The 15,024-nt window shown below is 41.0% G+C and overlaps 1 protein-coding gene across 2 annotated transcripts in view; it reads left to right on the forward strand.

Annotated features, from left to right (window-relative positions):
* The first annotated feature begins 4,638 nt into the window (after nt 1-4,638).
* The window catches only part of LOC122874907 (cat eye syndrome critical region protein 2), a 37,836-nt gene continuing 27,450 nt past the window's right edge, over nt 4,639-15,024 (forward strand). The window contains exon 1 of one of the 2 annotated variants that reach the window (XM_044193423.1): nt 4,639-4,953. In XM_044193423.1, coding sequence (XP_044049358.1) covers nt 4,834-4,953 — 120 coding nt within the window. In that variant the 5' untranslated portion in view covers nt 4,639-4,833. Of the gene's footprint in view, nt 4,954-7,182; nt 7,203-15,024 lie in introns of those variants that run through there. The other variant, XM_044193424.1, reaches the window with a different exon arrangement.

Raw genomic sequence — 15,024 nt, forward strand, 5'->3', positions numbered from 1 at the left:
ATAAAAGTCCTGCATTGAAAATTTTGCGTAGGTAAAAGTACAGAAGTATTATAACAAAAATGTACTTAAGATATCAAAAGTAAAAGTACTCGTTATACACACTGGAACCTGTTGATGTTATATTTTTATATATCATCGATATGTTACTACTGATGCATCAAAGTATAAGCAGCATTTTGATGTTGTAGCTGTACATAACGACTTATTACACTGTTTGCCAGTATAATCAATATTAGTGCATCATACTTTATAAAGTGATCTTATATTTTATATGTATAAAATAGCATGAAACGGAAATACTGAAATAAAGTACAAGTACATCAATATTGTACTTAAGTACAGTCTACTGGAGCCTCGAGCATCATTAATTGTAATTGGGAATGACCGGGGTGGTTCCCTGTGTTCTTCTTTGGGGTCCCAAATTTCTTCCCAGCTACCGACTCACTGAGTTTTGAGTTTGAGCATGTAGCATGTAGCTCAGTTTTACTAACAGTCACTGGATTGCTCTGTTACCCAGCAATATCACAACCTTACATGGGCCTGATGTTCCCAAGGGACCCAAAGAGTGTGCTGTCACTGCACTGACAGCACTGTAATGGCTGACCTCCACTGCCCTGCCCCACTGACAACTGCTGTCACCTTATAGCACCGTAGACCATGGAAGGCTAAGAGTGTGCAGGTTTACAATTTAACTAAAGACTACAACATATTATTTGGTCTACAGCATAATATCTCAGAATGTCATGATATTTGCTGTGGGTATTCATGGTCACCTGAGAATGAAGCCTACTATATTTGATCCTATGACCTTTCCTCTAGAACTACTATAATGCCATCAAATCCACTTTAGAAGCAAACATTGATTGATTGATTGACCTGTCTGCTTGGTCACCACGTCTCAGCCCAGCTGAACACCCGTAGAAGATCTTTGACCAACCTGTTAGACAGCGCTTTCCACCACTATCATCAAACACCAAATGAATATCTTTTGGAAGAATGGTGTTCACCCGTCCAGCAGAGTTCAGAGTCTTGTAGAATATATGCCAAGGTGCACTGAAACTAAAATGTTTATTTATCACCCATCTGTATTACAAGGGTGTAAATGTGATCGGAATTGTCAGGAAACATGAAAGCTGCTGTTCATTGATTTTTTTTTTTAAATGTTGACCTTTTAAAGTCTACACAACATAGTTTGTCTGTGTTGTAATTCAAACCCACCATTTCTTAAAATGCAACGGTGTTTCTTTGGAATTGTGTTACCATGGAAACAGCTTGGGTCCAGGTTTAATTGTTGCCAGCAAACACTGCTACAGCAACAAGCATTTATAATGCTTCTCTTTCAAACAGTGATGGGTTTGAACTAGTGGACTGACAGGACAAGTAAATCAGATTGTGCTTTGTGTGTGTTTGTGGCAAATTATTACCACTGAAGTTACTCAGTACATATTGTATAATATACAGTATGTATATGTATAATATATACAGTATATATAATAATATAAGTATAATATAAGTATAGTATATGTATATATTAGCCTCTCAAGACAATTAACCTTTTGGAGAATTCATGAGCTTTCCTCTTGCACCACCTTAAGGCAAAATGTCAACTTGCACACAGGACTTCTCATAAATCTAATAATTTAATTTAATGCCATTAAATTTGCTGATCACACTCGTGCTTCCAAGAAGATTAAAACATTTTGATCTAAAGGAGCCCATGGCCTTTCCTCTATTCCAACTACTGGGTCAAATATCATTGGGTGAAATAAAACTGCAGCTTCTAGGGTCCCTTGAATGGGTTTTTTACTTTAAGTCTTCATATTTGCATAAGACAGTTTGTCGAGCTTTTATATTTCTTTATTTATTTAGGTTGAAATTGTCATTTAAATGCATACATTATACTAAGTTTTTGAATCGATACAAGGTATATGAGCAGTGTTTTATAAAAAGGAAACATTTTGTGCACACAGATATAATTTGCACGTGTAAAAAAAAAACTTTTGCAGCTGTAGAAATATTTAAATATAAAGACAAAGGGTGGGAAAGTGAGAAAATTTGTTCACACTGTAGCAATACCAACTGCAGGCAGAGTAAATGCTTATGGCCCTTGTATGGCGGTATGATACTATAGACCATCAAAATATACTTAAAGTACCAAAAGTACAAGTACTCATTATGCAGAATGACCCATATCAGAATAATATATATCACTGGATTATAATTTGTGATGCATTAATGTGTACATCACTGATGTTCCAGATGGTAAAGATGGGGCTAAATTTAAATACTTTATATACTACTGGGTACCTTAATCCATAATAATATATCAAAAGGTATTGGTTGATTTATATTTTGTATTAATAATCTGAATCTACAAAGTAGATAATGTTGTCAAATAAATGTAGTGGAGTAAAAAGTACAATATTTACCTCCAAAATGTAGTGGAGTACAAGTAAAAAGCAGCAGAAAATGGAAGTAAGTCAAGTAAAGTACAAGTACCTTTAAATTGTAACCACAGTACTTAAGAACATTGTAAAAACGGGAACCATCTTGCAGAGTGGGAGCTGACTTATTTTGCTCAACAACAACCTGAACAAGAAAGAGGCGTGGGTAGAACTTGCAAAGATTTAAATTCAACAATTAACCTTACCTGCCAATGCCATGGATACAGCAATTGAACAGCAGTCGCGAAATGTTAGCTTAATTTTTATTTTTAACTTATCACTTTGCTCATGAAGGTGACACTGCTTTATAGAGTATATAGGCTACAATATAGTATAGAATTGAGTATTTTAGTACATAGTTTAGAGAATATTGTAGATCCAAGACAAAACGGACAGAAGGGCGGAACTGAGAGGAAAAAGTCCAAATCCGTCTTCAGCACCATGGACAGCGCCGTGGATTTATCAATACACATAGCCTACTACTGATATTTCAGAGCCGCGGTCGGGGCCATAGATTCTTACTCGCACAAGCCTCAGTAAGATAAGGCATCACTGAGTCCGGCAGAATAGACTAACACATTCAACTGAACAACCCCTCTTCCCCTGCTCTCTCTCTGGGATTGAGGGGGGGGGGCAGGCTTAAGGGGATTCATTTTGGTAATTTTGCTAACAAGGGGGGTGGCATCCCCCCTCATATTGCCCACTGTTTGTCAGTAGCTTACAGCAAAATGATTCCCATTTGTGTAACTGTGAAGCTGTCGGATCTTATCAAGACACTTTCCAGGGCATTTTCTCCTGTTATGGAACAGTTAGACCTAATAAATCAATCTGCTCCACATAACAGTTCTCTGTCCCCAGGTCTGATCGAATTCTGGTAGCAGTCCCATTCCTTGATAACACCTCATCAATAAGGTGTCCAGCGATCACCTTGGGGTCACTACCTGTAGAGTATGCATGTAGCCGTATCACCATTCGTGAAAACCCGTCTATTGCACCACTGGTGCAGATCCCATATGATTTGAGTTTATGCGACATGCCATAAAAAGTTCGAGCCTGGGTTCAGACACAAACGTGTACTCCGTGGGGATCCAGTATTCTCAGCAATTGCCTGATTGTCTCTTGAGTCACCACGTAGCCAGCCTGAATGCATTTCAGATGCACCATCTTATATCCGTGAAGCATGCCATATCGGTTCAACTGATCCTGGAAAAACACCGCAATGTCCAGCAGAGGGCAGAAGTCCTGAGGTGCAAAGTCGACAAACTGATAACACTTCCATCTATATTACCTAAAGGCAAGAGTATCTCCCAATGTCTGAAACTCAAACCAAAATAAACCGGGATTAAATTAAACAGGCGGGACATGTCTGCGTCCATGAAATCGAACTAAACGAGAGCTTCGCTTGGGATTTTGAGGTATCCTTTTTCCATGAAAACTTATCTCGTAATTCTGAGATAATTATCAGGTTTTCATCAAAAACAGAGCAGATAGTTTTTTTCTCAAGTAAATGCATTGAGCTTCCGCATAAAAGAGTGGCCGCTTGTCACTCTGTCACTGAGCGCCACAGCTGTCTCATAGCATGCACTTTTCACATATTGCGATGGGGGGAGCCCCTGTGTAGTGTATTGCCCAAACCTTCCTTCCCGACGTTGTTTACAAAAACTAAATGTAACTGGCAATGTACTGTACGCGACGTAATGAACAGCTGAGCGAGCCTTAAAGATTTAGGATTGTTTGAAAACTGTTGCTGCTGTAAGTAAATCAAAAGGATGGTAGCCTATGTAAAAACGCTGACTGAAAAATAGGAAATGAAAGAAAATATAACAAAATATGACAGATAATGGGAACTAAAATCTTAGCTCCGCACACACGAAAAGCACACTGATGTGACTTAAAACAAGTTACCTGGCGCATACCTGCTTTAACTTTTTAGTTTTTTATTCATTCACCATTCACAAGTATTCCCTTTAAACGGCGGCCGCACTATCAAGCCGATGGGGTACTAATTACTATAGACTTTTGCTACTATAACGAACAGACAAATCCTATTGCAAACATGGTTAACAATTACAAGTTATTATCGTTAGAGAACACCATGCTCGACACTATAAACACTACTTATGCTCAAATACAGCTTAACATATAGAGCTAAGTAATCGCCCCACCCTCCTCGCAGTGCGGTGGTATCGCCCTTCCCATCTGTTCAGCTCCGGTGAGACGCTGGTTGAAACAGATTGTAGCGCTCCGCGGGTCGCAATGGCAACTGTCCGGACAGGACGGCAGCAGCAACTTTTGTCGTATTTGTAATGTTACGGAGACATTATAAGTCGCTTAAGAAACTACTTTCTAATGTGAGAAACAAACGTTACACAATATATCCGGTCCGAAAATGTCCCAGGGATGTACAGTTTCTGTGGAAGAGATCCAATCTTGGTGGGAAGTCCCCGCCATAGCCCACTTCTGCTCGCTGTTCAGGACAGCGTTCAACCTTCCTGACTTTGAAATAGAGGTAAATTAGAATTGTAGTTGCTTGCAGTATTATGAATGTCTTGAATTACGGAAATGAAAAGTTGTTTGTGTCAGCTATTTTGTCTATGTGGTCTGTCGAGCGCTTTTGTATATGTAGCTATCTGGTTAACCAGCTTAGCAGTGTTCTCTGAACTTCTCATTCGTTAACGTTACTAAGGTGATCCTGTTTGGTAACGAGCTAGCCAGCTCGTTAGCACAGCTAAAAGCTAGCTTTAATTGCTAATTGCTGGTCCTCAAAGTTGAAAAATGTCATAAGAGGCGTCAGCTAAGTATAGCATTCATGATACAGTTTTATGGTCACATGTCCATAGTAACGTTACGTGTTTCTTTTATATCCAAGGATGGCCGGTTGTTCCTGAGTAACTTTCGGTAGAAGTGCTCTTGTAACGTTCACAGAACCATGTGCCACTCGTTTGTTTTCATTTAGCCAGAGCCTCGTGTTTATGTTGAAGAGCGACCTTAGTCCAGGTCATTTAAACAAAAAGTAAATGTGAGAAGATGATGAGAATATGCTTGGAGGAAAAAAGTGACAAATCGATACGAAACTTGCGAACATTTAAGTGGTTACCTTTTGTACGTGATATTTGTGCCACTGTAGAAATATATTTATAGAGCGAAAAGTCGCGCACTAACTTGAATTGTTGTCCTGCTTACTGAGTGGACTATGCTGCTGTGTTTTGTTTATTTTTCTGTCAGATAAAGTTAAGTTCATGGCGTCAGGTTTATTGTCTTGCAGTTGCAAGCCATCTGGCTTGGGTAGCCATAGGGACGCAGATGCTGTTCAGGCATTGTTTGCTCCCCCAAGTGCCGTTTTTTGATGGTTTAAACGTTTGTTTCCGATATAAATTGAGTACGATAAGTTATAGAGGTAAGATCGTCCGCCCGCTCTCTGTTCTATCTCAGAATAAACGAAATGTATTACACTGCGATTACATAATTCAACTTTATCACTCGATTCGACCCCCCGTGTTCATTGAAATGTATTGTATAGTTCACAGAACAGCTAATTCCAACATGTATCTATTCAAGTATTACATCAGAGTTAATGGAGATTGTTTAATCCATCGAGGAATGATTGCACCTAAAAAAATGGTAAGGTCAACATCACGCATCAACAGTCTCCATCAGTCATTCATCCCCACCCCCTTCGGGAGAGAAACACACGCAGACATTGCTTTGTTATTAAACGAGGCGCAAGCCAGATGGGGGATCACATTGCGCCTAGTTTACATGAAAGTTGAGGGTCTTGTGCCGTTGCGTTTCTCCTTAAGATGGGTTTGGATTTACGCGAAAAACACATTATTGAACACATTGTTGAAGCTTAAACTGACTTATATATGAGTAATATCTGAGTTATCCAGTTGCAAAGAACTGATCATTTGAGTTTCTTAACAAATGCTTCTGCAGACTAAGCATGATTTGAGCCGTTCAGTTTAACACTCGGGTCTTTCTGCTGCTGCCCAGTGCAAATGATCTATTTTTCTTTAACCGCATCACTAAGCAGATCACATGTGCAGATACACCCCCCCAGCTGGATTTCGAGGAAATATTGAGATTGATGTAGTAGTCTTATACTTTGACATCTCAATCAGACACACAAGTGTTCAAGGTCATACCTTCTTTGGTTCTCAATTATCTGCAGTTGCAGTTACAATAATAGCTAGGTAGTAAATGGCAATAGAAGTATACTGCTTTAGGTCTTTGATTGAAAACCAGTGGAAAGTAGGCCTACATTTCTTTAAGAAATATTGTATATATTGTCATATGTAGTGTCAGTGCTGAAATCTCCACTCTACATTACACTGTTTTGGGTGGGAAAACTAGAGTGCATGGCACTGAGTTAATCTCATCTTGTTACATATGATATCAGAACTCAGTCCAATTCACTGAATGAACTTTGACGTTGGTCTACTGGGACATGGGATGACTCTGAATGATATCAAAATGGCTATGTGACATTCTTGGATCCTATTTTGTGATACTCTACCCCAAATCTATTATTTGAATGTCAGATTCTCACTTCTGGGCTTGAAAAGTGACCATATTTTGGTTAACGTGTGTGTGTGTGTGTGTGAGTGAAACTAAGCTTTCGGATGGAATACTCCTTTTTATGCAGTGACGACACCAGTGGAATCCATTATAACTGTTGTGAATCCAGGCGGACTACAGCAATTCTGTGTGCAAGAGCAAACGAAAAAACCTTAAAAAACCTTTTTAAGCCTACTCATGGTGAGTGTTTGATACTCAAAAACATAGATTAGCTGTTATTTTATTATTTTCAGCTCAGACAATGTTTTTTATATTTAATAGCAAAAGTTTGAATGAACTGAACCAGTGTTGTGTGTCTTACATCAATAGATTTGAATAGATATAGGTAACAAATTGTCACCAACTAAAGCGTGTGTGATGTATGGTTCTCCAGTGTGTGTGTGTGTGTGTGTGTGTGTGTGTGAGAGAGAGAGTCTGAATGTGGCCTTAAGATGTAGCTATATGGTCTTTCAGGCAAGATTGTATAAAATGCTGAAATGCCAAATTGTACCTTCATAGGTGGTGTGTTTTTTCACAGAAAGCATCACCTCTTATCCTGGCAACAACTGTGCAGAGTGTTTGGAGCTCTGCTTTTACACCTGTGTGCATCATGCCATTTGGTGCGTAAAGCAAGCTTTTAGACAGATTTCAGTGTCAGGAAATTATATAAATTGCATGACAACCTTAGTCTGACCTTCTGTCTTCTAGATCGCAAATACCAGGAAGACTCTACATAAATTAGTGCACTTTACATATGACATTATGATATGATATTAAGATATCTGCTGACAGTCCTGTCTTTTTAGTCCAGTTCTTGCTGCTCTGTGGCTTTGCAAACTCAAATATTCACACTAACTTCTGTCACTCATGGTAATGTAAAACAGTAGTCAGCAAAGTCTTGTTCCAGAGTCTGGACACTTGGATCCAATCTGTTTACTTTGTGAGGACTTTGTGTTGTAGAAATAAGAGGAAACTGTCAGGCAGTTTGTTTTGCTTAATGCCACATACCAGCAACCAGCAAGACAAGCTGGCCTGGTCACTGTCACGAGTGTAGCACTTTGGCCTGACTCTCATTTACTGTTGCCTTTGTCTTGACTTGTATAGTTAAGGTTGATGAAAACTGATGAGCCACTTGTATGTAATAGTCAATCAATATAAATCTGACAGCTCACAGTCACAAGTCTTTCATCTCGAAGTTCATCTATTAAAAGAGATGCTTTTGCATAATGTGGGTAATGTCAGTCAGCTCCAATGGCAATTCTATCTCTGGATGTGTGGGTTGAATTACTCAAGAATCAGGGGTAGAAGAGGGGGCAGGAAGTGGCTGTCATTGGTCATGACAGAGTGGGTGGCGTCGAGTGATGTCATGCTGTCTTGGGCTTTAGTGTCAACATTCTCTGACATACCATCAGTCCTTCCTTGGACATAGCGTCTTATATTGGCTGCTGTCGTCTTCGTTTCAGTCTTTGCCACCCTGTCCAGGGGTCAGTATTGTGACTGCTGGGGGCCTCAACCAACTCTGCATATCACAATATTTCTATGTATTTTTTTATTAGACATCTATTGTTGTTTTGCTCTCTGGTGTGAGCTTTGGAAGATGAGTAAGAAGGCTGTGGGGATGCATACTTCCACAGTATTAGTTTGTTGTGGAGCTCAATTGTTAAGAGTGACTAGTCTGAGGTGTTGTTACTTATTTCATCACATTAAAAACATTACGAACTAGTTAGTAGTTAAGTAGAGTATGTTATTTTTTTGGTGGGGGGGAGTGGTCTGTGCAAGCTGAGGTATAATAATTATGGAGAACTCAACATGGCAGAGACAACTGACTAAATGTCTACTGTAATAATGTCACTGAAACACCTGTTTCTTTTTCTCTTTAATGGAGACTTTTATAATGACTGCCATATATGAGACCACACTGTTTTGTACCCTGTGAAACTGCTGCCAGGGTGGATATTGACAAACTCTACGATTCAGACTGACAGTACTGCTGTGGTACTGTTGGCGCAGCTCTTTTCTTTATACGGTGCTGGTCAGTGATAACGTACTCTCCCCCCAATCTCTTTGGCTAGCCTTACAAAACAGCCCCTTGCACATTGTTCTTTGGATGATACACTTCACTGTCGCTGGTTTCCACTTTCCTCAGACTGCAGGCAGCGAACTGGGAAAACTGTGTGTGTGTGTGTGTGGACGAGAGAGTTGAGTGGGTGAGATGGAGAGGAAAGAAAGAAAGAAAGAAAGAAAGAGTGGGTGGGAGGGAAGGGGAAAGAGGGGAAGTGGAGAAAATTGTCCTAGAGACGGAGAGCAAGTAAGCGAGGAAATGAAAAGCACATTAGTATGAAAGAATGAGAGAGTGATCTGCAGGAAGGAGGCCCAGGGTCAACATGCCTGTCTCTTTTGGCTGGCTTTTTGTCTCTGTGGCGTATGCTTGATTTCTTGGCTATATACAGTATCTGTGAAGTGATGCCTGAAATCCCACAGCCAACAGACGCTGCAGGCCCCTGTTGCTGGATCCTCAATAATGTGCCCTTCATTGCCAGACATAGCCCTTCATGCCAAGGACCTCTGTCCCTGCCATCTTCCCTCCATGCTCTGCTGGCAGCCTGTTGGGCACATCGTCATGCATTTATTCTATGTATCTTCATCAGCTGCCTGTCATCATCTATGTTGTGAACTCTGACTTAAATTGGCCTCCTCTTTGGAGATGTTCATTATCGAACTAGTGATGAGCTAAGAGACATGGGAAATTTATAAGCCTTCAAATTGGACTTGTGGTTTGTATTTAATTTTTTCCTGTACAAATTGTTGGTGTGAAAGCCCCCATGATAGTCTTCAGACTTCGACAAACACATTGGTTAGTTTATACTTTTAATTTGACAAGAATGATAAGAAAAACTGAAATTACACAGTAGTGGGCTGACAAAGCTAGAGATAGAATCTTTCTTGTCCCATACCAAGATGAGAGCCATTGCCATCCTTGTTTGGGTCAGGAAATGAAGAGACACCTAGCGAAACAAGGTTAAACTTCTACTTCTACTGTACACTGAAGGGACTCTTTTTGTTCTGGCTAGTATTGGCATAAAAAGAGGGAATAGCTTTTTAGCCATGCTGGCAACGTGGCTCTATAGATGGCGATGTCTGTTGTTCTGTCGACCACTTTGGTCCAGATATATCTCATAAATATCTCAGCAAATATTGGATGGAACCCTAATGACTATGGTGAGACCCAGACTTTTTCTCTAGCGCTACCGGCACGCAAAATGTTTAATTTCTCCAATACTTATGACCAAATACCCGCAAAAGTCAGGACATTTCCATCATCCTCAGCTGTATTTTGTGTTTAATGCTAATTAGCAAATGTTAGCATGCTAACGCGCTAAACTAAACAGTAATTATGGTAAACATAATACCTGCAAAACATCAGCATGTCATTGTGAGCATGTTAGCATGCTGGTGTTAGCATTTAGGTCAAAGCACCACGCCCAACAGCCTCACAGAGCTGCTAGCATGGCTGTAGACTCTTAAGGTGCAACTTTTAGTCTTACTTGAATATTAACAACCTCTGTGCTTCTCAGTTTTACTCTGATTTATCGTAGGAAAAAACTGTAGCTTGTTTCTGTGATTGATATGATCATGAATTCATAGGTTTCAAATGTTAAAACTTAAAAGCTGGGTCTGGGGTTGACCTTAAAGTCTTCTAACCCACTGTTCCTAAGTGCCACATTCCATCTATATTAAATATGCTTGATATTTATAAGACATCTTGCTCATCGTTTCACTCTGGTCAATGAAATTTCAGCAGCGTCTGTCACCAGTACTGTTACCTGAATGACGGATCCTGAGAATTGTACGTGCAGCTATTTTTATTTTAGTAAGTAACCACAATGACAAAGGGACCAAATAAAGTAATGTAATGCTATCTCTATCTCATTCATACATGTACATTATCTCTCTTGCTTTGTAGGGTTTTTTTCCCATATTAAATTCCCATCCTAAAGTTCAACTTGGAAACGGAAAGCAGTATTTACGAAAATGACTGTACCTCCAGTGGCGGTTAACTTAAACGATTTATTATTCTCAGTGTGATGTTGTAGATTTAAGTTGTGTTGTTGTAGGCAATATTAATGTTTCAAAGGATGTTTTTGTGATTGGTTAATTGGATTATTTGTGTCTTTATTTCCACCTGGTTGCCATTGTCTGATTAATGATACCATGACTGGTTAGTTGGAACTCATGAAATATTTGTCCTGGCCTGTGTTGGGAACACTAACTCTTTATTTTGTGTGATTGTTGTATCACTTGTGATGTTTGAATGATGGCATCAGGCAAAGAGCTGAGCTAATAAAGTGCAGTGTACTGCAATGGTATGTTTTTTCCTCCCATTGTCGTTGTCATACCTGCTACAAAGACTTAACAAGCAGAAACTAACTCTTTAGAAAATTGTCTTCTGTCTCTACACTGGGTACAGAATCATTTTTCTCTGTCTAACCATTGGTCCATATGGCACCAAGTTTTAATAGCCAGTTTGAGTTTTTTTTTTTTTATGTATCCCTTTATTCCTATCCCTATGTTGTTTTGGTCACAACCATACCTTGATTCTATTAAGCAGCCTGTTAAAGTTGTGGACAGACTCAGATCCTCAGTATCTGTTGAACTTTTAAGTAGTCGCCCCACACAGGTGTTTTCATTTACGTTGCCTGATTCGACCTCTCAAGACAGTTTTTGCGTACAGACTGTCCTTGATTCTTCTCGCTCCTGAACCCAGCTTTATCTACAGCAACCCCTCCCCAAGCCCCATCCTCATTGCCATCACTTGTCCCACTACCCCATATCGATTAGCAGTCCTTGTATCGCAGTCCTTCTATCCCGTCCCCTTCTTGAGCCCCAGCAGTCTCCCTGTCCCTGAGCCCCTGCCCCTGAGCCCCTGCCCCTGGCATCACCATGACTAAACCCCAGATGGTGGTTTTTTCTTTCCCTTCCCCCTGGAGGGTGGAGGCTCTTCACTCTGACTGGGTGCTAGCTGCTGCTGCTGCTTCTGCAGCCCTTCTAGGGAGGGGGCTCCTATTTTCGTAAAGCTCCCAGTGTGATTGTAAAAGAAGATTTAGTCCTATTAGATCTGGTAAATAAGTGAGAGCAGGCTGCCTGTGAGCACGTCCTTGTTTCTGTTGTCTAGAAAGCAAATGGATTAACAGGGAGAACAGGATCAAGGCTTAGGCGTAAGTGTTGCTCCATCGTGGCCCAACTTCAGACAGACACACACTCTTGCTGATTCCCAGTTTTTGTGGATTATAACTGCTGATATCAGTCTTGCCAGTCTCGCCTCATTTAGGGGGCTTTGAGATTGGTATTTGGTGATTTTTCTTTTTCTATATCTTCACTGCACCCAAGAGGGTGTGATATCGGCACCATCATCATCAGGGATCAGTGGTTGGTGACTTAAATCATTGATAATATGTTTACCTTCAACCTTGGGCTGCTTTACCTCCTTTGTCAATTCCAGAGAAGAGATTGGAGCCCCCCATACAACAACAATGATCCGTTCTCATCCCAGATACTGTTCACTCATCCCTCGCATCTCTTTCTTTCCCTCTGTACCACCCACTGACACATCCCCAGCTCAGCCCTTCTTACAGCCTCACAGACACCAACCTCTGACACTTTCCTTTCCAGATCAGGCTACACATAAAGCCTTCAAAACTTTTTCACACTTTGTCAGTACCCCTCAAAGATCAAGAACCCTTTTTCATGTCTTTTTTAATACCCTCCCTTGCATGCACTGTGAGGGGGGGCTTTGTAAGAGGCTGCTGCCCCTCCCCCAGTTGTGATTGACAAGTGAGAGCAGCAGTACATGCATCAGATGGTTTCACATGGGGAGTGTGTGCACAGAGGGGGAGTTAGAGGAGCACATACACCGGGGTTTGTTTCAGCCAGCTCCATTGTTGCAGCTCCCCATGGTTCCCTCTTTCTGTCTCCAGTCTGGGGCGGCGTCCCTCCAGTGTTGCTTTCTCATTCTGTGCCTTTGCGGCTGGTTGTGAAGCAGAGATGAGAAGAGTGAGAGGAACAAAGTGATGAGAAGTTCACTAAACCAGGTCTCAGCCAGTGGGAGCCCTGGAAAACATACTGGAGTCACTAGTTAATATATGTGTTTAGCCTGCCGAGAAACAGCGTTTTGTGTTGTGTTAGTGTTTGTTTGTGTCTGTTTCTGTATTCTGGAACATGTTTGTTGTTTCTGTTTGTTCCTATAGAAAACAGTGAGGATGCTGACTAGAGTTGTCTGAGAGCTGGCACAAGGGGACACATAGGAGTGGACCTGTGAGGCTTTAGTGGGGTGCAGACTGGCACACACTTGGCTGACTATGTGGATAGCAGGAGGCCACAGGCTGAAATAGAGATTTCTGGTTGGCACACTCTGAGTGTTGTCAACCGCAATGTATCTCTTTACACAGTTTGTTTTCAAAATATTAACTACTGCTAAAATATGTAGGCTATTCCTCACCTGTTGCTGTTACTGTCGGACCTACACTGTCATTTGGAAATGTTAGGCTAGACCTGCGTTTAAAAAGTTATCAAGGTGACAATCATTATATTTTGCAGGTTACAATGATTATATCTTGCATCCAGTGATTGCCTAGTAAATGGTAGAAATACATGTTACAAAGTAATCAACCTGGAATGTATGTATGTTTGAATGTATTTAATTAGCCAACGCAGCGCCTTACCAGATGATGTTGCATTGTGTTCCAGCAAAGTTGAGCCAGGTTCTACTTTTTTGCCGGATGATTTTATTTATTTATTTTTGCTGGATTCCTCTGCATTGGCACCCCCGTACCCCTGTACTACCCCCCGAGCAGGGACCTCCCTGCTCAGAAGTACCGGAACTTTGGCGTGGGGCTTGCAGCACTGAACATTTCTGATTGGTTGAGTACTCACGTCTTCTGTTAAATGTTGCATTTAAACACAGTGCAAAGACTACAACCATTTCTCAGAATATAATCACTGATTCAGTAGGCTGAACAGCTAGTCAAACAGTATACACTCTCCATCTTCCTCTGATATATGTATTAGTCACTAGTGCAGGTTTTCCACGTGCAAACACAGCCAGTTGTTTGTTGGAAAGCACTACAAAGTCAGAGGTGTTGCTGCCTCTGCACCACCTGTTCACAATATTTAGGAGTCTCTGTCACTGAGCAGTGTCTCCAAAATGTCACTTAAATTTTGGAAAGTGATACATTTCTGTTCTCAGTGTGCCACTTAACATGTCAGAATAAAAAAAAATCTCTAAAGGCTACTTTTGTTTGGCTATTTTTCCTCTCCTGTCAAGTAGCAGTTTATCCTCATGTCTGTGTGTTTTAATTCCAAGGCTGCAAGCCATCTGCTTCATGTTGTTTTCTCCATTTCAAGACTCCTCCCTCCGCCGTCCACAGCCACACTGGTCGGGGACTATTTTTTTCTTCTCAGGGCCAGTAGGCTGAATTTTAACGAGCTATTTGTGTGTGCATGTGCACGTATATGCTGATGCATGTTTGTGTAGTCAGAGAATTGGACCACAGGGATGTCCGCTGAAGCAGGAAGCTCCATTTTATATAGGGAAGTTGATGATGTGGTTTCTTCAGAGCAGGCAATGGAAGTATGAGAGGCGCTGGGCTGCACTGGGTGGCCTCCTATCCCCTGTGCTTAATGATCTTCTCCCACACAGCCTGCGAGTAAGGCACAGCCCCCCTCCCGATACAGCCCAGTCACCTGGCCCACCTGGCCCCAACATTGACGCTATAATAAACCTCAGTTGAAAGTTGAAACTGACCTCACAGTTGTGTTGTGCAAGAGCTATATTCGTCACTGTTCCCACGTGGGAGTGCAGCTCATTTAGAACAACCTGTAGTCGTTCTTCCTGTTCACATATTTTCGTGAACAAATGGTGTCGTCGCCTGGAGGCTCTAATTGTTTGAATGAGTCAAAACGCTGGCTAAGGCAGGTGTGGAGGACACAACTTTTCACTCTGGCTCGAACAGACATGTTGTAAATC

Source organism: Siniperca chuatsi, linkage group LG4 (assembly GCF_020085105.1).
Source record: "Siniperca chuatsi isolate FFG_IHB_CAS linkage group LG4, ASM2008510v1, whole genome shotgun sequence".
NCBI lineage: Eukaryota > Metazoa > Chordata > Actinopteri > Centrarchiformes > Sinipercidae > Siniperca > Siniperca chuatsi.